Below are 26,655 nucleotides of genomic sequence, written 5' to 3'. Positions count from 1 at the left end.
ACCTTGTAATAAATATCCTTCACTAGCACTTTGTGGTTTTTAACCTACCTGGCCATAATTTATCCGCACAGCCTTTAATTGATAAATACACTTTGCACTGGCACTTTTTCTTTGTATTAAAGTTTGGACACATCATAGTCCCATTTTAGAAGGTATCGCCGATTCCAACCACCTCCCCCCATCTCCTCTATATCCTGACCCCTAATCTTTAGGGGTTTGGTTGGTGGCTGCTTCCTATTGCCTCAAACAAACTTCTCTGGAATAATCCATAGCGCTGGTCTCCCCCCCTCTTTTTATTTCTCTTGGCTATGACCTCTGTTTGCAGAGTGTCTGAACTGCGTCCGCTGCAACCATTTCCACATGGATCAGACAGACTATTGTTCATGCCTATTCACTGAAGGGTCAAGTGCCTCCTTTCCCTGTGAGGGCACATTCTTGGGCGACCTAGTCGTTTGTGCACACTTTCACAAAAATTCGACAGACTTGACGTGATGCTTCCATTGGCCGCAAGTTTTGAGCGCGGTGGTTTTGTTGGAGACATGTTTTTTTTTTTTCTCTTCGTGGGGTGATTTTTGTTCTGGGATTAGCTCCTGTTGAGCTTCTGTTGTCCTGTTGGCTCAGTTTTCTCTGGCCTTGTTGACACTTTGCTGTTCTTTGGTTGCGTCTTTTCCCATCCCTTACAACTGCACTGCTTTGGGACATCCCAATAGTGAAGAACATCTGAACGGGCTGCGACTGTCAGAGGACGTAAGAGAAAATAGAATTTTGTGAGAACTTACCGTAAAATTCTTTTCTCTGAGTCCTCTGACAGTCGCAGCCCCCGCCCCTCTATTTTGGGGTTTGTTGTCTTCCTATACTGCAGACTGGTGGGTAAGTATAGCAAACTAAGGGCCGGTTGGGTTCCACACACACACACCTTCTTTAATCCCCTTTTTCTCTTCAGTTTTGTTATATACAGGGATGGAGACGCTGAGCAGTGCTCGCCGGTGTCTCATCTAAAGTCCCAAAACTGCCCAAATTTTCTATGTTGTCTTCCTATACTGCTTGCTACGAAACTGAAAAGCAGCACTGAATAGCTGAGGGTAATGTCGAGAGGGACAGCCCCCTAGAGGTGTGTCTTTGTTTAACTCTTTTCTGTAAAGTTTTCACTACCTAGCCTGCTCCTGCAGAGAAGGGGGGGATTACCCCATTAGTGAAGAACATCTGAATGGGCTGCGACTGTCAGAGGACTCAGAGAAAATTATTTTACGGTAAGTTCTTACAAAAATTATATTTTGGGGGGGGGGGGTGACACCCTGTTTTACTGCACCAGGTGACAGCAATCCTAGTGACGCCACTGTCAGTTACATGTATTTCTGTCTGGTGCCTCAGGTCAGTCGGCGCTGTTTTTGCAGATGAGAAAGAGGAAGGGGGGGCCTGGCCGCTGGGGGGAGCAGAGGGAGGAGGATTCTTTCAGGTTTCGGGCCGCAGTGCACGGAGGCGCTACACGCAATGTCAATCTCCTGCACAGCTGTCTTCACAAACCACACACAATACCATTGTTGATGCAAATTTAAAATGAGTAACAATTTTGTGTGTTGTGTACAGGATGCCAAGGTTGGGTCCTGGACAGGTGCTATATAGCACCAATATTGGTGTTCCCTTAAGGGAAGTGTGGTAGTGTTCAGGGGGTCACCCAGGATGGGTGAGGAATTCCTGGGAATAGTCTTAATCAGGAGAGGACTGACTCACAGTTTTCTCTGTGTTAATGGGGATTTGTTCTCGGCTAAGAGGCTAAATACAACATAACAATGACCCTGCATTTGATTTTGCATATTCATTAACAAAAGCTTCAGGCAGGTCCATTATCATTTGACACTGAAAAAGCATTTGACAGGATTGATTGGACATTTCTACGCTTATCTCTAAAACAGACTGATGTGAAAATACAGTATATGAAATACATTCAAAATATACATGTTAGAAGGAAGGTCTAATGCGTAAGCCACTGGGTTGATCCTACAGAGGATACGGAAAGGCCCAATATACCATGGTGCAAGTTTCAGTGAGGGAATACGGAGTCAGAGGTTTACGTGATGACAACTAGACCCTCTCCCCAACCCGATAGGAACAGGGGCGGACTGAGCAGTCTGGCACTTCAGACGTGGTCTGAGGGCCTGGCCGGGAAGCCAGGAAGGGGGGGCCACCCAGTATAAAATTAACTCACCCGGCCGGCTATAAGTAGTGGGAGGAGGAGAGGGGCCCGGCGCTGATTCAGTGTGAGGGGAGCTGGGGAGGGGCCCGGCGGCAGCGCTGCTTCTGTATGAGGTGGGGAGTGGCCCGGCGGCCGTTGCTGCGTCAGTGAGAGGAGGAGGGGCCCAGGCTAGTGCTGGATTTCCATTGGTGATGGTGTCCTGTGTGCGGGGGCGTGTCGGTGTTGCATACTGACGTGACGTCAACGTGCCCCGCCTGCATAGGGCGTGATACATACGACGATCCAGTTCAGAACTTCAGTGGATTCCTGCGATTGTCTTCTTCAAGCCCTTCATCCATCGATCCCTGGCGGCGGTTTCATTCTGTTTTATTGTGAGTAGTTCTTGTGGCCTGAAATCCAGCTCCACTCAATGGTCTCTCCTGTGAGGAATGATGTTTACATGATTCATATATTTTTATTAAAATTGTGTGGGATAATGCAAATGTACACATTATTCCTCAGAAGAGAGACCATTGAGTGGAGATGGATTAGTTGCTGATGCCTTGGCCTTGCAATTTGCAAAGGAGTTCCCTCTTCCTCAGAGCCCCTGTTTCTGTTTGATTTGTGAGTAGTTCTTGTAACATATGGCCTTTATGTGAAATCCAGCTCAACTCAATGGTCTCTCCTCTGAGGAATAATGTGTGCATTTGCATTATCCCACACAATTTTAATAAAAATATATGAATCATATATTTTTCATATATTTTTATTAAAATTGTGTGGGATAAAGCAAATGTACTGTATGTACACATTTTTCCTCACAGGAGAGACCATTGAGTTGTGCTGGATTTCACATAGAGGCCATATGTTACAAGAACTACTCACAATCAAACAGAAACCGCCAGGGATCGTCAGTATGTGACGCCGACACGCCCCCGCACACAGGACACCATGGACCATGGAAATCCAGCGCTAGCCTGGGCCCCTCCCCTCACTGAAGCAGCGACGGCCTCCGGGCCCCTCCCAAGCTCCCCTCCTCACACTGAAGCAGCGCTGGCCGCCGGGCCCCTCCCCTCCTCCCACTACATATCGCCGGTGAGTTAATTTTGTACTGGGCGATGGGCCCCTTTGCCGGCCGGGCCCCCCCTTTCCGACCGGGCCCTCGGACCACGTCCAAAGTGCCCGACCACTCAGTCCACCCCTGGCCACAGGCCCACAGCCTGCCAGCCAGTAAGCCTGCCAGTGCCAGCCACAGGCCCACAGCCAGCAAGCCATAGGCCCACAGCCAGTCAGAAAGCCTGCCAGTGCCAGCCACAGACCCACAGCCAGCAAGCCACAGCCTACCAGCCAGCAAGCCACAGCCTGCTAGTCAGCCAGCAAGCCTTCCAGTGCCAGCCACAGGCCCACAACCAGCAAGCCATAGGCCCATAGCCAGCCAGAAAGCCTGCCAGTGCCAGCCACAGGCCCACAGCCAGTAAGCCACAGCCAGCCAGCAAGCCACAGCCTGCTAGCCAGCCAGAAAGCCTGCCAGTGCCAGCTACAGGCCCACAGCCAGAAAGCCACAGGCCCACAGCCTGCCAGCCACCCAGCCAGCAAGCCCCAGCGCCCAGCCAGCAAGCCACAGCCTGCCAGCCAGCCAGCAAGCCTGCCAGAGCCAGCCACAGCCAGCAAGCCACAGCCTGCCAGCAAGCCTGCCAGTGCCAGCCACAGGCCCACAACCTGCCAGCGGTAGCCAGCAAGACCACAGCCTGCCAGCGGTAGCCAGCAAGACCACAGCCTGCCAGCCAGCAACTGTAATTAAGGTAAGAGGAGCCAACTTGGCTTAGATATCAGAGAGCTATGTTGTGTTGTTTTATTGTGGGTGTGGCTGGAGGCGGGGTGTGGGTGTGGATGGAGGCATGGCAAGGGTGTGGCTGGAGGCGGAACATGGGTGGGGCCTGGAAGGGGCCCTTGATTTATTTTGCCTGGGGGCCCTGAGGGTTCTCAGTCTGCCCCTGGGTAGGAAGGTACAGGTAGGAGTCGTCGATCAGCATGGAGTCTGTAACTATTACTGGCACAACGCAAGGACTCTTAGACCTGCACCCAAGTGGAACAAGGATCATGGAGATACTCCTCTAATGCAGGAATTCTTTGAGGAACAAATGTGTCAGGCAACATGGGTGGCTGGATACCCTAATTTGCCAACAACAGAGACAATTGGGAAGCGACATTGACGGCACTATTGTGAGCAAACTCCGCTTAAGGTAAGAGGTCTGACCAGTTGTTATGGTGGTCATAAATATAGCAACGTAGGAACTGCTCTAAGGCTTGGTGGGCTCGTTTTGCGGCCCCTTCGGACTGTGGGTGATACCCAGAGGAGAAGGAAAGCTGAATTCCCAACTGTACACAAAAGGCTCACCAAAACCTGAACACAAATTGACTACCCCTGTCCGAGATGATAACCTTGGGTAGCCCATGTAACCAAAAGATCGCCCGAGCAAAAATGGATGCCAGTTTTTGGATGTAGGCAACTTCTGAAGTGGAATACAATGAGACATCTTTGAGAACCGGTCAACCACCATAAGAATAACTGTGTTACCCTGGGAGTTAGGGAACTCCACAAAAAAATCCATAGAGAAGTGGGTCCAAGGACTCTCTCCATTAGGTATGGGTTGTAGGAGGTCCACTAGAAGGTGTCGTGGTGTCATACTCTGATCACGCACGGAAGAAGCAGCTATGAACGTGGTTACATCAGCGTGGAGACTAGGCCACCAGAATTGTTGAGAAATAGACCGGATGAGCTGATTCTTCCCAGCGTGACCAGCTGACTTGGGAGAATGGTATGTCTGGAGCAAAGCAGTGCGAGATTCTCAGGGACAAAGCAGCGGTCACAAGGTTCTTCAGGAGAAGAATTAATCTGATCAGCAAGAATTCTGACACCCAAAGGTGAAGTGAGACTAGTGCAAATAGTGGCTAGAATGTGATCTGGAGGTATCACAGGAGTAAGAACCGACTACATCGTGGAGGAAGAGGAATGCATCAGTTCTTACATTCTTATTACCGGGTAAGAATGAGACTATGTAATTGAAGCTTGACTGAAAAAGAGCCTATCGTGCCCTTCTGGGAGATAAGCATTTAGCCTCCAACAAGAATGTTTGATTCTTATGGTTAGCCAAAATGAAGACCGGCACAGTGGTACCCTCAAGGAGATGCCTCCATTCTTTAAGAGCTAAAATGATAGCTAGCAGTTCTCTGTCCCCAATCTCGTAATTGCATTCTGCAGGAGACAATTTCTTAGAAAAGTAGCCACATGGATGCATAGGGCTCTCAGAGGTAGGACGAAACAGCATGGATAGGGAACACCTCTGACCAAGCAGTTGTAATCAGTCTGAGGCTGTAGGCATCACTGAGCAAACAAAGACCGAGGATGCCAGGGAGCCAGCTAGCTCAAATTTTGGATATTAGCGTTGGTGTTCTAGGCTGCACACGGGGATGACAGCTGTCAAAACCCCTTGTGGATGTCGGGAGAGGGGCTGTACATCTGTGTCAGGAATTTGATTACCTTCTTGTGGCAATGTGGTCCCTAGATCTTAAGGATTTAGTCCCGATGTCCACCAGTTGGTGTTTCCCAGTAGACAGCATATCCCAATTAGTTCAACCTGATGCTGGCTACTGGGAGGGTATTTAGCCCATTCTTTAGCTTTCCAAAGGGCCTCAGCATTTTGCCCTGTGTGCCAAGCATCCTAAAACTATTTCCATACCTGATCCTTGCTGCCCTTTACCTGTTACCCTGATCCTTGCTGTCTTGTACCTGTTCCCCTTGCAACTGATCCCCGCTCTGGCTCCCTTCCTGACCTGTCTGGCCTGCTGCTGTCCCTTGCTTCTCCTGGCTAAGCTGATCTCTCCTCTTTCCTGTATATAGTGTACAAAAGTTTGTTTGTAGTCAGGTAGTTTTGCTTGTCAGGTGTGTTTCACTATTGCCTTTATACTGTTTGTGGTGTATGCTTATACAGTTTGCTGTGTTAATAATACATTTTATTATAATTGAACTTGGTTTGGGTCTGGTCTCTTTTGTACAGCTACACAGGTCAACCCCCGAGTTTGCCAGATAGCAGCACTTGATATCCTAACAATCTGTTACGACGTGTTGCGACGCAGGGGGGTGGAACCAGCGGCAAATTCAAAAATGTAAATACACTAAATGACATAATACAAAGCTGTGATCTTAACGGATTACACCATGTCATGCCATTTCACCACAGGATTTCACCTGGTGACTTTTCCAGTGCCCTGTCTGTGCTTTTCCAGTTCTTTGTGCCTGGAAAATAGAGAACAACCATGGCGTCCAAAAAGCATTCTTTTTTGCAAAAGTGCTTTTAGATGAACTGGAAAAAAGCGACAGCGAAACAAAGTTACTTGAAGAACTGAGCGATAGCGATTCGTGGGAAAATTCGTCATCAGGTACGGAAAGTGATGACAGCGACGATTCTGATGCCTCTTTCTGACACATTTCTCCAAAGAATCATTTGATATACTTCCCAAATTCCACAAGCTATGTGCCAGAAAGAGACATCAGAATCGTCGCTGTCGTCACTTTCCGTACCTGATGACAAATTTTCCCACGAATCGCTATCGCTCAGTTCTGCGTCGCAACACGTCGTAACAGATTGTTAGGATATCAAGTGCTGCTATCTTGCAAACTCGGGGGTTGACCTGTGTAGCTGTACAAAAGAGACCAGACCCAAACCAAGTTCAATTATAATAAAATGTATTATTAACACAGCAAACTGTATAAGCATACACCACAAACAGTATAAAGGCAATAGTGAAACACACCTGACAAGCAAAACTACCTGACTACAAACAAACTTTTGTACACTATATACAGGAAAGAGGAGAGATCAGCTTAGCCAGGAGAAGCAAGGGACAGCAGCAGGCCAGACAGGTCAGGAAGGGAGCCAGAGCGGGGATCAGTTGCAAGGGGAACAGGTACAAGACAGCAAGGATCAGGGTAACAGGTAAAGGGCAGCAAGGATCAGGTATGGAAATAGTTTTAGGATGCTTGGCACACAGGGCAAAATGCTGAGGCCCTTTGGAAAGCTAAAGAATGGGCTAAATACCCTCCCAGTAGCCAGCATCAGGTTGAACTAATTGGGATATGCTGTCTACTGGGAAACACCAACTGGTGGACATCGGGACTAAATCCTTAAGATCTAGGGACCACATTGCCACAAGAAGGTAATCAAATTCCTGACACAGATGTACAGCCCCTCTCCCGACATCCACAAGGGGTTTTGACAGCTGTCATCCCCGTGTGCAGCCTAGAACACCAACGCTAATATCCATACTTTGAGCTAGCTGGCTCCCTGGCATCCTCAGTCTTTGTTTGCTCAGTGATGCCTACAGCCTCAGACTGATTACAACTGCTTGGTCAGAGGTGTTCCCTATCCATGCTGTTTCGTCCTACCTCTGAGAGCCCTATGCATCCATGTGGCTACTTTTCTAAGAAATTGTCTCCTGCAGAATGCAATTACGAGATTGGGGACAGAGAACTGCTAGCTATCATTTTAGCTCTTAAAGAATGGAGGCATCTCCTTGAGGGTACCACTGTGCCGGTCTTCATTTTGGCTAACCGGCGCTGTTTTCCAGTTTCGTCTAAAAGCGCTTTTGCGAAAAAAAAAAAACACTTTTTGGATGCCATGGTCGTTCAAAATATTCCAGGCACAAAGCACTGGAAAAATACAAGCAGGGCACTGGAAAAGTCACCAGGTGCAATCCTGCGCTGAAATGGCATGATACAGTGTAATCCGTTAGGATCACAGCTTTGAATCATGTAATTTAGTGTTTTTACACTTTTGAATTTGCCGCCGGTTCCACCCCCCTGCGTCGCAACGCACGCAGGGAGGGAACCGGGAGGCAAGTGCCGGCAATTGGCCGTGCACAGAGTGGGGAGAGACTGTGAGGAGGATGGGGAGGATGGTGGGGAGGACGGCGGGGGAGCACAGGAAAGGTGAGTAGTAGTGATGGACGAACATCGGCCGGGGCGGTGCGTGAAAGTCAGCCGCAAATTTTCTCAAAAATCCGCAAACCGCAAGTACGCGACGGGCCCCATTGACTTTAATGGGAGGCAAACTTTAAAGACCTTTAGGTCATATTTGCAGCCACAAAAGACGTACTAGCCGTGCACAAATAGTCCCAGCACATGGACAATGTCATAACAGAAGTATTGCAATTGGAAAAGTTGCCCTAAAATTTTTTCTTTTTTTTTTTTACAGCAAAATTTTTTTTTTTTTCATAAATTAGCCAGAACTGACAGCAGCCGGTAAATACATGTGAAATACATATAGGGTCCATTAACACATCTGTAAAATGGGTCCGCATCCATTCCACAATTTGGCGGAACCTTTACAGACCCATTGATTTTCAATTCCAGTCTGAAAAATTAGGCATTAACAGGATAAAGAAGTAAGTGTCGGCCATTCCAGGCCCCAAAAATTATCCCACATGCGTTTACCTGACAGCTAAGAACGTAGTATTCTGTTGCTGAAGGTACATTAGGCATTTACAGGATACAGAAGTAAGTGTTGGCAAGTATAGGCCCCAAAAATTAGCCCATATAGGTTTACCTGACAGCTAAGAACGTTGTATTCTGTGGCTGAAGGTACATTAGTCGTTCACAGGATACAGAAGTAAGTGTCGGCCAGCATTGGCCCCAAAAATTAGCCCACATGGGTTTACCTGACAGCTAAGAACGTTGTATTCTTTGGCTGAAGGTACATTAGGCGTTCACAGGGTACAGAAGTAAGTGTCGGCCAGTATTGGGCCCAAAAATTAACCCACATGGGTTTACTTGACAGCTAAGAACGTAGTATTTGGTGGCTGGAGGTACATTAGGCATTCACAGGATACAGAAGTAAGTGTCGGCCTGTATAGGTGTCACGGAACCATGAACCAGACGTACAACAACAGATAAGTGAAAATAAGAAAGCTTTATTGAAAAACAAGCTATAAAGCAAAAGTCCAAACGGATGGCGAAACCGATGCAGAGTCTTTGCGAAGCCAGGGGACAGGAACCAGCAGGGTAGTCAGACGAAGCCAGGATCAGGAACCAGCAGGGTAGTCAGACGAAGCCAGGATCAGGAACCAGCAGGGTAGTCAGACGAAGCCAGGAACAGGAACCAGAAGTAGCAGCAGTCTTAGTAGCATGTGAACACAGGAGGACCAAGCAGGGAACTGAAGCCACAGACCTCCTATATATATGAGCTAGGTATCCAGCTCCTCCCAGTGGGAAGGAGGAGCCGCAGGGTGGGAGGCTACAAGAAACCCAGAAACCAAGATGGCCGCCAGCACATGTCAAACGAAGGAGAACAGCAAGAAGGTAAGACCATGACAGTACCTCCCCCTCAAGGGCCCCTCCTCCGCGGAGTAAAGAACGGTTTCTGAGGGAAGCGTGCGTGGAAGGCTCGGAGCAAGGCAGGAGCATGGACATCTGCGGAGGGAACCCAGGAACGCTCCTCTGGACCATAACCACGCCAATGAACCAAAAACTGCACCCGACCGCGGACCAGGCGTGAGTCCAGGATATTGCTCACCTCATACTCCTCACGATTGCCCACTCGGACCGGACGAGGCCGAGGAACCGAGGAAGTGAAACGATTACACACCAGAGGCTTCAACAGGGAGACATGAAACACGTTGGAGATCCGCATGCCAGGAGGAAGCGCAAGGGCATAGGCTACCGGGTTTACCCTGCGAAGCACTCGGAAGGGACCAACAAAGCGAGGCGCCAGCTTGGGAGTGGGCACTCGAAGGTTGAGGTTGCGGGTGGACAACCATACACGGTCTCCGGCCTGGTAGGAAGGAGCAGGCGCTCGTCTGCGATCAGCCTGGAGTCTCTGGCGCTGCGCAGAGACCTCAAGGGACTTCTGGATCTGTACCCAAAAAGCACGTAGGACGGAAAGGTGATCCTCCACAGCTGGAATATCCTGGGGAGAGAATACCTCCGGTAACACGGCAGGTTGGAACCCATAGTTGGCCATGAAGGGAGACGTCCCAGAGGAAGAGTTCACCGCCGTGTTCCTGGCAAACTCAGCCCAAGGCAGGAGGTCAACCCAATTGTCTTGGTGATCGGAGACATAGCAACGAAGGAATTGCTCCAAGGCCTGATTGGAACGTTCTGCGGCCCCATTGGACTGAGGGTGGTAGGCCGAGGAGAAGGAGAGATGAATCCCCAACTGGGAGCAAAAGGCGCGCCAGAACCTGGACACAAACTGACTCCCCCGATCCGACACAATCTCCTTGGGCAAACCGTGCAACCGGAAGACCTCCCTGGCAAAAATCGTGGCCAACTCCTGTGCAGAGGGTAACTTCTTGAGAGGAACACAGTGACACATTTTGGAAAACCGGTCCACAATCATGAGAATGACCGTATGGCCTTGGGATGCAGGGAGGTCCACAATGAAATCCATCCCCAGGTGTGACCATGGGCGCTCCCCGGTGGCTAAGGGTTGCAGAAGGCCCAACGGAAGGTGCCGAGGGGACTTACTCTGGGCACAAACGGAGCATGCCGCTACATATGCGGCGATGTCGGAACGTAGGGAAGGCCACCAGAACAGACGTGAAACAGCCCAGGACAGCTGATTCTTTCCAGGATGCCCCGCGGTCTTGGAGTTATGGTAGGTTCGCAACAACCGAGTGCGCAACTCCTCAGGCACAAAACATCTGCCGTTGGGTCTCCCAGAGGGAGCACCAGATTGAGCCGCCAAAATCTGCTCACCCAGGGGAGAGGTCAGGCTGGTGCGAATGGCAGCCAGGATCTGATTCGGAGGTATGACCGAAGTCGGAATCGACTCCTCCCTGGACAGGTCGGAGTACTGCCGTGATAAGGCATCAGCCCTGATGTTCTTGGAACCGGGTAGGTAGGAGACCACGTAATTAAAACGTGACAGGAACAGAGCCCATCTGGCCTGACGTGGTGTCAATCTCTTGGCCTCAGAGAGGTAGGTCAGATTCTTGTGGTCCGTCAGGATGAGGACCGGAACCACCGAACCCTCGAGCAAGTGCCTCCATTCTTTGAGAGCCTGCACGATGGCCAACAACTCCCTGTCACCAATCTGGTAGTTGCACTCCGCGGAAGACAGTTTCCGGGAGTAAAACCCACAAGGAAGCAGAGGACCCTCTGGTGTTCTACGCTGAGACAGAAGGGCGCCTACTCCCGTCTCAGACGCGTCCACCTCGAGGACAAAGGGCAACCCAGGGTTGGGATGCGACAGAATCGGAGCCGACACAAAGGCGGACTTTAGAGCCTCAAAAGCTCGGATGGCCTCGGGCGGCCAGACCTGGGAATTACTGCCCTTCCTGGTCAGATCCGTGAGAGGCTTGGCTAGCATGGAAAAGTCCCTGATGAACTTCCGATAATAATTGGCGAAGCCCAAAAAGCGCTGCAGGGAGCGAAGACCACTGGGCTGGGGCCACTGTAAGACAGCCGAAACCTTCTCAGGATCCATGGAGAACCCCTCAGCGGAAATGATGTAACCTAAGAAGGTTACCTGGGATCGGTGAAATTCGCATTTCTCAAGCTTACCGAACAGCTTGTTCTCTCGTAACCGCTGCAACACTCGTTTGACATCCAGAATGTGGGTCTCCATGGACTCAGAATATACCAAGATGTCATCCAGGTAGACCACCACACACTGCTGCAACAGGTCACGGAAAACATCGTTGATGAATTCCTGAAAGACTGCGGGCGCATTGCACAGCCCAAAGGGCATAACCAAGGATTCATAATGACCGGTCCTGGTGTTAAACGCGGTCTTCCACTCATCGCCCGCCTTGATCCTTACGAGGTTATATGCCGCCCTCAGGTCGAGTTTGGTAAAGACCGTGGCCCCTTTAAGGCGATCGAACAGCTCGGAAATCAAGGGTATCGGGTAAGCGTTCTTGATCGTGATGCGATTGAGACCCCTGTAATCGATGCAAGGCCTCAACTCACCGCCCTTCTTTTTCACAAAGAAAAATCCAGCCCCTGCCGGGGACGAGGATTTGCAAATGTGTCCACGTGAAAGCGCCTCCCTCACGTACTCCTCCATGGCCTCATTCTCCGCTACCGACAGTGGATAGACTTTGCCACGAGGAGGAACGGCACCAGATTGTAACTCGATGGCACAATCGTATGGGCGGTGCGGAGGTAGGGCAACCGCGCGCACCTTATCGAATACATCCCGGTACTCCTCGTATTCAGGGGGCAACAGAGAGTCCGAGGAAGTACACAGCAACTTGACAGGCCCATGGATGCAACTAGCCCCACACTGCGGTGACCACGAGAGGATCTCGGCCGATCTCCAATCGAAAATCGGATTATGCTCCTGGAGCCAGGGGTACCCCAAGACCACCGAGTAGTGTGGAGACGAAATAACCTGGAAGCAGACCGACTCTCTGTGGACGGCACCAATGGCTAACCCCACTGGAAGGGTCTCATGAGTCACGTGTGGCGGCAGAAGGGGTCTGCCGTCTATCGCCTCAAGAGCCAGAGGAGAACCTCAAGCCTGCAGAGGAATGGAATTGGCGGCAGCGAACGCACTATCAATGAACAAACCACCAGCACCAGAGTCCACCAACGCCTGGGTCGTCACCGAGCCCCCGACCCAGGAAAGGACAACAGTGATCAGTGGTTTGTCAACACGGGAAACCGGGGACGAGGAGACTCCACCCAAGATCTGCCCCCGACAGGATCTCAGGTGCGAGCGTTTCCCTGGACGGTTCGGACATGCCAACCGAAAATGCCCACCGAGACCACAGTACATGCATCGGCCCTCGCGTCTCCGGAGTACCCTCTCTCCCTCGGACAGGCGAGCAAACCCCAGCTGCATGGGTTCACCCCCAGACAAGTCATCCCCAGGAGGCGTGGGAGGAGAGGGAGGCACGGGTGGGACAACAAAGGTAGGCGCCAATCTGTTAGGAGGCCTCCGCAGACTCTCCTTAAAGGAAGGTCTCTCCCTGAGTCTGGTGTCAATCAAAATCAGGAAAGAAATAAGAGACTCGAGCTCCACTGGTAGGTCCTTAGCTGCAACCTCATCCTTCAAGGCATCCGAGAGACCATGAGAGAAAGCAGCGACCAGAGCCTCATTATTCCAGCCCACCTCTGCTGCCAGGGTACGAAACTCAATGGCGTATTCAGCTACGGATCGTGAACCCTGTCTGATGGACATAAGGAGCTTCGCAGCAGAGGCAGCACGAGCCGGCACATCGAATACCTTCCGAAGAGAAGCAACAAAACCGGAAAACTCGGCAACCACCGGATTGTTGTTCTCCCATAAAGGGCTGGCCCAGGCCAAGGCCTTGTCCGAGAGCAGCGAGATTAAGAAGCCCACCTTTGATCTCTCAGTAGGAAAGGCATGTGGCAGCAACTCGAAATAAATGCCCACCTGGTTAAGGAAACCTCGGCACTGAGTTGGCTCTCCCCCAAAGCGCTGTGGAAGGGGGGCAGAACCGGACATACCCCGAAACACCGCAGGCGCAACAACAGGTGTCGGGGTAGACTCTGGCGCAACAACCGGAGCGGCAGTAGGAGCGGACCCAGGAGCGACAACCGACCCATCGGCAACGGGAGCGGAATGAACCGTGCGTTCAAGCAGGGTTTGCAACGCCACGGCGAACTGACCCAACAGGTGATCCTGCTGATCAAGTCTGGCAACCAGCGTGGGTAGTGAGGATGGCCCTGCACCGTCAGAATTCGTGGCCTGTGGTACCGTGCGTTCAAGCAGGGTTTGCAACGCCACGGCGAACCGACCCAACAGGTGATCCTGCTGATCAAGTCTGGCAACCAGCGTGGGTAGCGAGGATGGCCCTGTACCGTCAGAATTCATGGCTTGGTCCTAATGTCACGGAACCATGAACCAGACGTACAACAACAGATAAGTGAAAATAAGAAAGGTTTATTGAAAAACAAGCTATAAAGCAAAAGTCCAAACGGATGGCGAAACCGATGCAGAGTCTTTGCGAAGCCAGGGGACAGGAACCAGCAGGGTAGTCAGACGAAGCCAGGATCAGGAACCAGCAGGGTAGTCAGACGAAGCCAGGATCAGGAACCAGCAGGGTAGTCAGACGAAGCCAGGAACAGGAACCAGAAGTAGCAGCAGTCTTAGTAGCATGTGAACACAGGAGAACCAAGCAGGGAACTGAAGCCACAGACCTCCTATATATATGAGCTAGGTATCCAGCTCCTCCCAGTGGGAAGGAGGAGCCGCAGGGTGGGAGGCTACAAGAAACCCAGAAACCAAGATGGCCGCCAGCACATGTCAAACGAAGGAGAACAGCAAGGAGGTAAGACCATGACAATAGGCCCCAAAAAATAAGCCCACATGGGTTTACCTGACAGCTAAGAACGTAGTATTTGGTGGCTGGAGGTATATTAGGCATTCACAGGATACAGAAGTAAGTGTCGGACAATATTGGCCCCAAAAATTAGCCCACATGGGTTTACCTGACAGCTAAGAATGTAGTATTCTGTGGCTGAAGGTACATTAGGCATTCACAGGATACAGTAGTAAGCGTCGGCCAATATAGGCCCCAAAAATTAGCCCACATGGGTTTACCTAACAGCTAAGAACGTAGTATTCTCTGGCTGAAGGTACATTAGGCAATCATAGGATACAGAAGTAAGTGTCGGCCAGTATAGGCCCCAAAATATAGCCCACATGGGTTTACCTGACAGCAAAGAATGTAGTATTTGGTGGCTGGAGGTACATTAGGCATTCACAGGATACAGAAGTAAGTTTCGGCCAGTATAGGCCCCAAAAATTAGCCCACATGGGTTTACCTGACAGCAAAGAAAGTTGTATTCTGTGGCTGGAGGTACATTAGGCATTCACAGAAAAAATAATTGTCGGCCCTGAAAGGCCCGAAAAATTTGCCATTCAATAGACATGAAATGCCTTTTATGCCACTGTATTTAGCGAAGACAAGGGCCAGGAATTGTTGTGGGTGGGTGGCGGTCTGGCGGATATTTGTGGCCTGGCATGAGGAATTTCAGTGAAACATGGTCTACTGGTCATATGTGTTGAATTCCTCAGAGATCTGTCAGGATTATTGGGGAGATTAAATAAAAGAAAAATGGAATTATATAAAAAGCCATACATATGATGTTATATAGAGAGAAATTTTGAACAGTACAGCATCCATTTTGCATGGGGTGACTATCAGTTCATATTCTTTTGCAAGATGTCTTTAGAGAGTCTTGAAGTTCAATAGAAGATCTTTGTTTTTCTTCAAGTCGTAAATAATGAGGCCCTATTTACATCTCATCAGATAAGAGATAATGTTGTGCAAGTCCAGATGTTGGTCTGTCTTTATTTTACAATGAACAATAAGTTCAGTATATTTATTTTTAAAGGTTCATTTAAAAATACGTTTTAGAAAGCATCATCATGTGTAAGGACTTATGTGTCTTGAAACTAATTACTTCATTTTAAAGTAGGTGGAGGAGAGGTTTTCTAAGGCATAAAAGTTTATTTACGTCTTGGCTAAGTCATAGAAATCCCACAAGCCAGACACCATACCAGACACTGATGGTCAGTCCAGCTTATAATATTATCTGTGTATAACAATGAACAATAGTTAAGTGTATTCTATTATATTCATTTAAGCTAAGTTTCAAAGATACATTATAATCATGTGTGAGAAAATATTAGCAATAATTATGTGTGAAGCATATACATTGTTCTAGGAGTGTATTATATACCATATTTTGGTTTTATATTCTTGCTAAAGTAATAAGCTTACTTAGATGAAGCTAAGTACTAATTCCACTTAAATTGCTTCACTTATAGGATAGGGAGTGTTTATATAAGGTTTGTTTCAGTCTTGGCTAGGTCATATAAATCCTACAAGCCAGACGCTTTTCTTGGCAGCATTTGAAAGAATTCAAGTGATTTAATTTCTTTACCCAGTCTGAGGTCAGAGGGTTATCTGTAAAAAAATAATGCAATTGTATTCTATATACTGAATCTAATAGTAATACAACACTGCCCCCTTTGGTGACTGCTACTAAATGTAAATATACAGTATATAGTCTCTGGGTAAATCAGTCATTTCCAAACAATATATATTGTATTAATAATATATCCTTATTAAACGGCGTTACCAGTAGAGATGGACGAACATCGGCCGGGGCGGGTCCCGAACGTCAGCCACAAATTTTCTCAAAAGTCTGTGAACCGCAAGTTCACGGCGGGCCCCATTGACTTTAATGGGAGGCGAAATTTAAAAACCTTTAGGTCATATTTGCAGCCACAAAAGACATACTAGCTGTGCACAAATAGTCCCAGCATATGGACAATGTCATACCAGAAGTGTTGCAATTGGAAAAGTTGCCCTAAATTTTTTTTTTTTTTTTACAGCAAAAAATTATTATTTTTTTTTTTCATAACTAAGCCAGAACTGACAGCAGCCGGTAAATACATGTCTAATACATATAGGGCCCATTCACACATCTGTAAAATGGGTCCGCATCCATTCCACAATTTGGTGGAACCTTAACAGACCCATTGTTTTTCATTTCCAGTCTGAAAAATTAGGCATTCACAGGATAAAGAAGTAAGTGTCGGCCATTTCAGGCCCCAAAAAATAGCCCACATGTGTTTACCTGACAGCTAAGAACGTAGTATTCTGTGGCTGAAGGTACATTAGGCACATTCACAGGATACAGAAGTAAGTGTCGGCCAGTATTGGCCCCAAAAATTATCCCACATGGGTTTACCTGACAGCTAAGAACGTAGTATTCTGTGGCTGAAGGTACATTAGGCATTCACAGGATACCGAAGTAAGTGTCGGCCATAAAAGGCCCCAAAATTTAGCCTGCATGGGTTTAACTGACAGCAAAGAACGTAGTATTTGGTGGCTGGTGGTACATTAGGCATTCACAGGATACAGAAGTAAGTGTTGGCCTGTATAGGCTCCAAAAAGTAGCTCACATGGGTTGAACTGACAGCAAAGAACATAGTATTTGATGGCTAGAGGTACATTAGGCATTCACAGGATACAGAAGTAAGTGTCGGCCATAAAAGGCCCCAAAAATTAGCCCACATGGGTTTAACTGACAGCAAAGAACGCAGTATTTGGTGGCTGGAGGTACATTAGGCATCCACACACTATATAGAAGTGTTGGCCTGTATAGGTTCCAAAAATTAGCTCACACGGGTTGAACTAACAGCAAAGAATGTAGTATTTGATGGCTAGCGGTACATTAGGCTTTCACAGGATACAGAAGTAAGTGTCGGCCTGTATAGGCCCCAAAAATTAGCCCACATGGGTTTAGCTAACAGCAAAGAATCTAATGTATTTGATGGCTAGAGGTACAGTAGGCATTCACAGTATACTGAAGTGTCGGCCTGTATAGGCTTCAAAAATTAGCTCACATGGGTTGAACTGACAGAAAAGAATGTAGTATTTGATGGCTAGCGGTACATTAGGCTTTCACAGGATACAGAAGTAAGTGTCAGCCTGTATAGGCTGCAAAAATTAGCCCACATGGGTTTAACTGACAGCAAAGAATGTAATGTATTTGATGGCTAGAGGTACAGTAGGCATTCACAGTATACTGAAGTGTCGGCCTGTATAGGCTCCAAAAATTAGCTCACATGGGTTGAACTGACAGCAAAGAACGTAGTGTATTTGATGGCTGGAGGTACATTAGGCATTCACAGTATACAGAACAGTAAGTGTCGGGCCTGTATAGGCCCCAAAAATTAGCCATTCAATGGACATGAAATGCCTTTTATGCCACTGTATTTAGCGAAGACAAGGACCAGGAATTGTTGTGGGTGTATGGTGGTCTGGCAGATATTTGTGGCCTGTGATGAGGAATTTCAATGAAACATGGTCTAATGGTCACATGTGTTGAATTCCTCAGAGATCCATGCCTCATTCATTTTTATAAATGTGAGGTAGTCTACACTGTCATGAGCTAGGCCAGTGCGCTTATCGGTCACTATCCCCCCTGCTGCGCTGAACGTCCTTTCGGACAGGACACTGGACGGGGGGCAAGCAAACAGTTCCATTGCAAATTGTGCAAGCTCTAGCCAGAGGTCAAGCCGTTAACCTGATGTAGTCAGACACCTGTCGGACACCGTTTTTTCCCCTCCAACATTTGAGCCACAGAAGCCTGCCTTTTTCCAGAACAACGTGACGACGGCATCATGGAAGGCAGAGTGGAGGACAACTGTGAGGAGACAGGAGAAGGAGAAGAGGCTGGACGGTGTGAGCCTGGAGTGTGGCTTTGTGGGTTCTGACGGTGTTGCTCCCACTGGGCTCGGTGATGGGATTTCAGATGCCTTCTTAAGGCAGTGTTCCCAGGTGAGTGTTGGGCTTACCGCGACTTATGCATTGACTGCAAAGGCTGCAGATGGCAACACTAATGTCAGCAACGGACACATTCAAAAAAGCCCACACTGCGGAGCCATGTGCCGGCGTCCTGCGAGCGCCAGATGTGACTGTACATGGTTGATGGCTCGCTCCTGATACATTTGCCGTCTGCTTGGTACCTCTTGTGCAATGCGAGTTCTGCCTGCCTCTCCTCCCTATCTGCCAGTCCGTCAGTTCTACAAATAATTGGCCAGTAACTGTTGTCACTGTGTGTAGCACAGTTAACACAGCAAAAGAGGCCAAATTTTTGCAGGACTAAAATACAATCTTAGAAAAGTATACTGTTAAATAACACCTCACTTCAATCTGTGGTATTGGGTGGGCCACAGGTTTATCACACCAGTTGTTCAAAAAATTGGCCAGTGAGTTTGGCACTGTGTGTACCAGACTTAACACAGCAAAAGAGGCAATATTGTTGCAGGACACAAATACACTTGAAAAATATACTCAGATAACACCCCGCTTCAATCTGTGGTATTGGGGGGCCACAGGTTTATTACAACAGTTCTACAAATAATTGGCCAGTAACTGTTGTCACTGTGTGTAGCACAGTTTACACAGCAAGAGGCCAAATTTTTGCAGGACTAAAATACACTCTTAGAAAATTATACTGTTAAATAACACCCCACTTCAATATGTGGTATTGGGGGGCCACAGGTTTATTACACCAGTTCTACAAATAATTGGCCAGTAACTGTTGTCACTGTGTGTAGCACTGTTTACACAGCAAGTGGTCACATTTTTGCAGGACTAAAATTATACTGTTAAATAACACCCCACTTCAATATGTGGTATTGGGGGGCCATTGGTCTATCACAGCAGTTCAAAAAAATTGGCCAGTGAGTTTGGCACTGTGTATCAGACTTAACTCAGCAAAAGAGGCAATATTGTTGCAGGACACAAATAAACATGTAAAAGTATACTCAGATAACACCCCACTTCCATATGTGGTATTGGGGGGGGGGGGGCATTGGTCTATCACACCAGTTATAATACATTATAAGTGCTTTTGTCACTGTGTGTAGTATTGCTGCAGAAACGCTCAGTCACCACCACACTTGTCACAATGCTGCACAGTGCACAATAATACTACAAATCCACTATATATGCTTTCTACAAAGTATGTTATACTGTGGATTACCCCCCTCCCCCCCCTTTTTAGTGCACTGCACAGCAATACCAAAAAATTTGCAGCCCTTTATATTACTTTTGTGGACATTAACAGAGCGATTTGTGTCACTGCTGCCGATCTCTAACTGCCCTTAAAGCACAGACTGGATACCTGACCCTATACTGAAGAGAGAATGGACCTATACCGAAATACCAGCCCTGAAAAGGACTTTTGTGGACATTAACAGAGCGATTTGTGTGACTGCCGCCGATCTCTAACTGCCCCTAAAGCACCGACTGGTTACCTGCCCCTAAACTGAAAAGATACTAGTAGACCCATACCGAAATACCAGCCCTGAAAAGGACTTTTTTGGATCTTCACAGAGCTATTTGTGTCTAGCAAACTCTCCCTCATGAGCACAGCAGACCTCTCCCTACACTGGCAAAAAGCAGAATGTGAAATGGCTGACAGCTGAGGTCTATTTATAAGGTAGGGGGCATGTCCATGTGCGGAAATGTTTCAATTGGCTGTCCTGTTCCACCTGACGGCTGTGTCATGGGTCAAAGTTCTCCCCAATGTAAACTAATATGGCCTCCGCGAACAACGCCATGTGTTCGCAAAATTGGTGGGTAGCGAACAAGCAAAATTTGCCACGAACCGACCGCCGGGCGAACTGCAAGGCCATCTCTAAAGGTGAGTAACGTTCTGGGGTAATCCCGAGTGTGGCTCGGGGTTACTGCTTTTGGTACTGAAAATTAACCCCAAACCACACTCAGGAATACCGCCAGGGAGGTTAATGTTCATGGAATAATTCTAGGGTGAACTTCAACTTTAATGTCTGCCAAGATTAGTTACTTTTCTGTACTGTATCAACAAAGGCCTGTTATAATCCTAGCTTGATTCTTCCCCAGCAGGAAGGAGTATATTTTGAAAAGAAAGGTGTCCATCTAGTCAGTGTTATGTCCTGAGCAAATTGGAGATTTTCATGAGGCAGTCAACGTCCAAATTCACTGGGGTCTTACTGGGATCTTACTGCTGACTGTGTTCAAATTCTAAAGGTTTTATTAACTTTTATTAGAGGGACTAATGTAGTACTTGTATGTGAGGGGAAATTCTACCAACAAGGAAACAGAAAGCAATAAAATCAACTTTTTTTCTTAGCAAAGTGGGAAAAGATAGAAGTTCTTTTTTTTTTTTTCCTTTGAAGTTATATCTGTTTATTAAACTATGCAAAACAAAATTTTTGTCGAAAATAATCTTCTAAGAGAATTGTTGGTATGATCCAGTAGAAAAAAACAGGCCCACATCCCAGTAATTACTATTGTAAGAAGGAGGAAGAAAAACCTCCACTGTCGGCCTTTTTTAGGGCCTTAATATCACAAAACACTCAAAAGTAGCAATAAAATCATTCATTCATCCATCCACTCAATCCTGACACCTGAAGATCATGTTCCGCTCCCCCCTGTCACACACCATGAGCCATCATTGTCAATGAGATACCATTTACATTGGAAACTTGGTCCTTGCTGGCTGTTTTGACTATTACTGCATTGTTCTCATACTTGTGGATATGATGCTGTGTCACCCCTTGGGTAATTGGATGCATACCATTGCATGTTTTTAACTATTTGGCTGATATATGATGAAACAATGTTAAATATTCTGTTGCACTCCTGAGAAAAAAATATAATCCTGAAATGCATTGGGTTATCCCATTGTGACTGGCCATCATTGGACCATATTTGATGTCAACATACACTGTAGAACACTGTTCATGTATATAAAAAAAAAAATCTTCCTTATCAGACATAACCTGTTGTTTTTAAATATGTATCAAATAAAAATTTGTATTTGAGATTTTAAACCTATATTACTTTTTTTCAGTGTTTGGTGATATTAAGGCCCAAAAAAAGCCCCACGGTGGGGATTTTTCTTCCTTCTTACAAAATAATCTTTAAGACAAAACAAGGTTGGTGTCCACAAGATTCCAGTGATTTGTAGCTACAATATGTTGCTAAATTATTTTTTTCAGCATTTGAGGCTCAGCTATGAAATCATCAGTTACTGTGTTATCCAAAAGAGTTTGAGATAACCATGGCCTGTGGTTTGTAGATGCATAAATATTTTTTAAACAAACCAGAAATTGCCACAAAAATAATTAGCAGTTGCTTCGGTCTTCTGATACAAAGTTGGTAGTGTGAGATGTAATCAGAAAAAATAGGCATTCATATGTCACGGGTTAATAAACTGCATAAGATATAAAATATGCATTGTGTATTCAACAGAAAAATTATAGCTTAAAACAAGTACCTGAATGCTGCCCAAAGCTGCCACACCCATTTGAAGAAAAATTCCATATAGTACAGGCATTGGAATATGCTATAAAATGTAAAACAAATTGGTTAAATATTATTCAATAAAGAAATACATGTTTTAAAGCTACGTATCACCTCCTTTTCAATTCCTTTTTATCACATTCTCTTCAGGATTAAGCCTAAGGCTGGCCATACACTATACAATTTTCTTGTTCAACTTTCCTTTAGCTTTACCAAAACCATAAAATATAAGTTCAAACCTGAACACTTTCAATTTGTATGCAATCAGGCAGGCCCTTGCACTACATAGTTGAAGGTAAATCTAAAGGAAACTGAATAAGAAAATTGTATGGTGTATGGCCAGCCTAACTCTTATAATGTATCTGTTAAGTACCAGATCCTCTACTGGCCACAGAGTCTAAGGCATTTGACAACTGTGAAAAGGGTATAGCACCGGGAGGCTCAAGGCTTAGTTTCAACCCAAAAAGAAGTTATAACATACTGTATGCTATGCTGTAGTTCACATAACAGGTTTATCATAAAGTCTATAATATATATATATTTATATATACTTTGTATACTGTATATGTGTATATATATATATATATATATTATATTTTTTAGAAGAGACTAGAGAACACTATTCCTATTTTGTTATTAAACATTGTGCACTGGGGTTGCCATTATGCTATACCCTAATTAAGAAGCCAAAAGTAGATCTGTGGCCAGGATATGGACATTCAAATATTTGCATGTTCTTAACAGGCTTAAGTAAATAAGATACAGTCACTGTTAAGCAATTTATCCTCAACATTTTGCAAGTTAGGTCTTAGCATTTAAATCTCCCTCCTCTGCCTGGGGTTTTAGATATTAAAAGGCTTGAAAGGTAAAGGAAGCTAAAGTGAAACTACACAGTACCCGCAGTGCAGAGGTCAGTACAGACTTTTTTTAAAAAGTGACCAAAGGTTAGATTTTTTGCTTTGAATGGTGTGAGGAAGGGATATAACCTAAATAATGTTTTTACTGTGATCACCAATAGGGAGATTTACCTTTTCTATGTTATTATTTAAAGTCCATAGTTTGGGCACAGTTATACTTAAAAGCAGACATTGCATTCTATAATAAGTATAGTAAGGGTCCCCTCCCTCCTTTTAAACCATCAAGAAAAAATATACTTACCTTTATCCTTCATGTCAACATCTTTGGGCCATAGCCCAGGAAATGTTGAATACCCCACATCTTCCAAGAAAATGCTACAGCACAGTGCAGTAGTGATTTTTTTTGTTTTTGTGTGTGAGATTTGAGCTACTTGTGATTTCTCAACATAATGCATAAAGGATGCTGAAACCACTTTTTAGACAATTGCAGGTGGAAGCAGAGATAAGGAGTATTGCCTTGTTTTTCCACCATTTTGAGATGGGGAAGAGGGGCCTTTTTAACCAGTTCCTTACCTGGCCATAGTCAAATGACACCGGCAGGAACATTCCATCGATTCTATCGATCATATGATGGCCGCCCGCTCTCGCCGTTAATGCAGCGTGGCGATCGGGGATGAGGTTCATCCCTCGGACAGAGGTCATCCCTGATCAAGATAAAGAGCCAATGAAATTGGCTTTTTACCACATGATCAGCTGTGTCCAATCACAGCCAGTCACAAATGTCAACAAAGATGAGGGTAACTCACTGTTACCAGGTTCTCCTCCTCACACACCGATCCAGTGTGAGGAGGAGATCTAGAAACAGTGAGTTACCACTTTACTGTGAATTCTACTGTGCCCTGATTGCCCCACCAAATAAAGAGCACCTGTCACCAGCTGATCCTATTACCTATCTGTGAGCCCATCAGAGTACCTGTCACCTGCCCATCAGAGTACCTGAGTACCCATCACCTGCCCATCAGAGTACCCGAGTACCTGTCACCTACCCATCAGAGTACCCAAGTACTGGTCACATGCCTATCCGAATACCTGCCCCCTGCCTATCAGAGTACCCGAGTACCTGCCCCCTGCCTATCAGAGTACCCGAGTACCTTCCACCTGCTCATCAGAGTACCTGCCATCTGCCTATCAAAGCACCTGAGTACCTTCCATCTGCATATCAGAGTACCTGTTGCCTGCCTATCAAAGTACCTGAGTACTTGACGCCTGCTCATCAGTACCCGAGTACCTGTCACCTGCCTGTGACCTGCCCATCAGAGTACCAGAGTACCTGTCACCCTTCATACAGCCACCATGTGCAAGTTCAAAAAAGTTTTCACTGCCGAAGAGGCATATCAATTTCTTACCCTGACGGATGAGAGCAGCGGGGAGCTCTCACTGTCCGATTCCAATTCCAGTTCCGAATCTGGTTCAGAATCTGAGCCCTTTGAAGGCTTCTCATCGGGGACCGAATTGGAGGAGGAAGCAGTCCATCCTAAAAGAAGATGCTCTGAAAACCAGGCAGACACCAGCAGTGCCATGCATCCCAATAGCCAATCGGCAAACGTCAACGGCGCTAGAACCCAGGAGGAAAGGCCCAGTACAATCAATGGAATTTCACACCAGCCCCAAAGAATTAGAGCCCAAACGCAGCTTCCGGATACCTTAGCAAACCAATTGTGACTGCCTTCTAGCTCAGGGTCAGCTACAATCCCCCCCTTCACAGCACAGCCAGGTTTGCAGGTCAACACAGAACATTTTTCTCTGATTTTTTAAATTATTTTTCCCTAACGAGTTCCTTCAAGGCATCGTGGACCAAACAAATATTTTTGCCCAACAGTTCACACAGAGCAACCCCAACTCATATCATGCCCATCCTTTCGAATAAAGACTCCTAACATTAGAAGAGCTCCAATTGTTTTTGGGCCTTACCATCAATATGGGGCTTACAAAAAAAAAAAAAATGAGTTGCATTCATATTGGTCCACCAAACCCATCCACCACATGCCAATTTATTCATTGGTCATGTCCAGGTCTCGCTATGATATTATAATGCGCTTCCTGCATTTCAGCGATAACTCGCAGTGCCCTCCCTGAGATCATCCTAATTTGACAAACTCTATAAAATTCTCCCCCTAATTGATTTATTTTCTAGGTGACCAGTAGGAGGCCTTGCCTGGATCTCTCCCTCTCAGCAGCTATCTGCTGACAGACAGAGGTGTAGGCCCAGTTTCTCACCTGCATTGTTTTTTCTTTCATAATTGCATTGGTTTTGGTTTTCCTTTACGTTACTAACTTTCTATTCTTTACTCTGCACATACTCTGCTCCACTGAACATTCTTATCTCCTACAGAAAATACCTTACCGCGAGCAGACGGACCATGTCGAGTTCATCTCTGGGTAAGCGACCATTTTTAGTCTCGCACAACGTTAGGGGCTTGAATACGCCCGAAAAACGGGTCTTTCTGTTGAGGGAATTAAACAAAGTGAAACCCCAGTAGTATTCCTCCAGGAAACACACTTCAAAACTGGAGCCATCCCCAAACTATATAGCAAACACTACCCTTAAGCATTTCACGCTACCAACCCACTGTCAAAATCAAAAGGGGTGTCGATCCTGCTGCACAGAAATGCAGGTATAGACATTACACATCAACTTGCTGATCCAAACGGCTGATTTATCTTCCTCAAAGGACACTGGCAGGGACTCCCCCATTACCTTAGCTAATTCCTACTTCCCTAACATTGCACATGTGACATTTTGAAATCACCTATTTGCAGAATTGAGGGGGTTCGCCTCCAGATGCATTTTACAAGGGGGGGACTTTAATATCCCACTAAACCCTTTACAGGATGCATCAGATGGCAAGTCCTGCCTTTCCTATAAGAAATTGAATAAAATAAAAACTCTCCTTGTGGAGCTAACTCTAGTTGAACTTGGCGCACGGCTAACCCTACAGACAGAGACTTTTCCTACTTTTCAGCTTTGCACAACAAATGCACCAGAATTGACTACTTCTTACCCCAAGGGATCTGCCACTGCTCCTAGAAGCACATATTGGTCTAAAAACTTTTTCAGATCAAGCACCTATCTCACTGACCCTGCAATCCCCCACGCCCCACCATAAGCGAACCAACTGGAGACTTAACCCTTCCTTACTGACAGACAAAGTCAGACAGCAGAAGCTAATGGAAGTCATACAAAATTATTTTGCAGACAATGTTGACGATGACCTCACTCCCATGATGGTATGGCTAGCCCACAAATGTGTGGTCCAGGGGGAACTGAATAACATGGGGTCTATATGCAAGAAAGACATGGACAAAGCGATTAATGACCTAAAATACAAAATTGGGCTCCTTGAAAATCAACACAAACAATCGTTGTCAATTCAGTCAGCAATGGAACTACAAAACCTCTGTATAAACGTACAATCGTTATTAGACTTAAAAGCAAAACGGATCCTTTTCCTCCAAAAAGGATTTTATTATCTGGGAAATTTCACACGCTTTACAAGACACGCTACTGAGCAACAACATACATCTTTTAAAAACCGCACGGACATATGACCCACGACACTACGAAAAACGTTCACATGTTTCACAAATATTATACAGACTTATATCATTTGCTCTCTACCAGGCTAGCATTTCAGGCCCCTGCACGACTGTTATGTGATTATCTAATTAACAGCACTCTTCCGACACTTTCAGAAGATACCATACAACACTTAGAATTGC

General features: G+C 46.4%; 1 protein-coding gene across 1 annotated transcript in view; it reads right to left on the bottom strand.

The window, feature by feature from the left end:
* The window catches only part of SLC4A9 (solute carrier family 4 member 9), a 1,068,229-nt gene that overhangs the window by 206,481 nt on the left and 835,093 nt on the right, over positions 1–26,655 (bottom strand). Inside the window, 1 exon segment of the mRNA XM_082254102.1 lies at positions 21,993–22,061. Coding sequence (XP_082110228.1) covers positions 21,993–22,061 — 69 coding nt within the window.

Source organism: Pelophylax lessonae (assembly GCF_965119305.1).
Source record: "Pelophylax lessonae genome assembly, chromosome: 4".
Lineage (NCBI taxonomy): Eukaryota > Metazoa > Chordata > Amphibia > Anura > Ranidae > Pelophylax > Pelophylax lessonae.
This window is presented reverse-complemented; position numbering and strand designations above follow the sequence as displayed.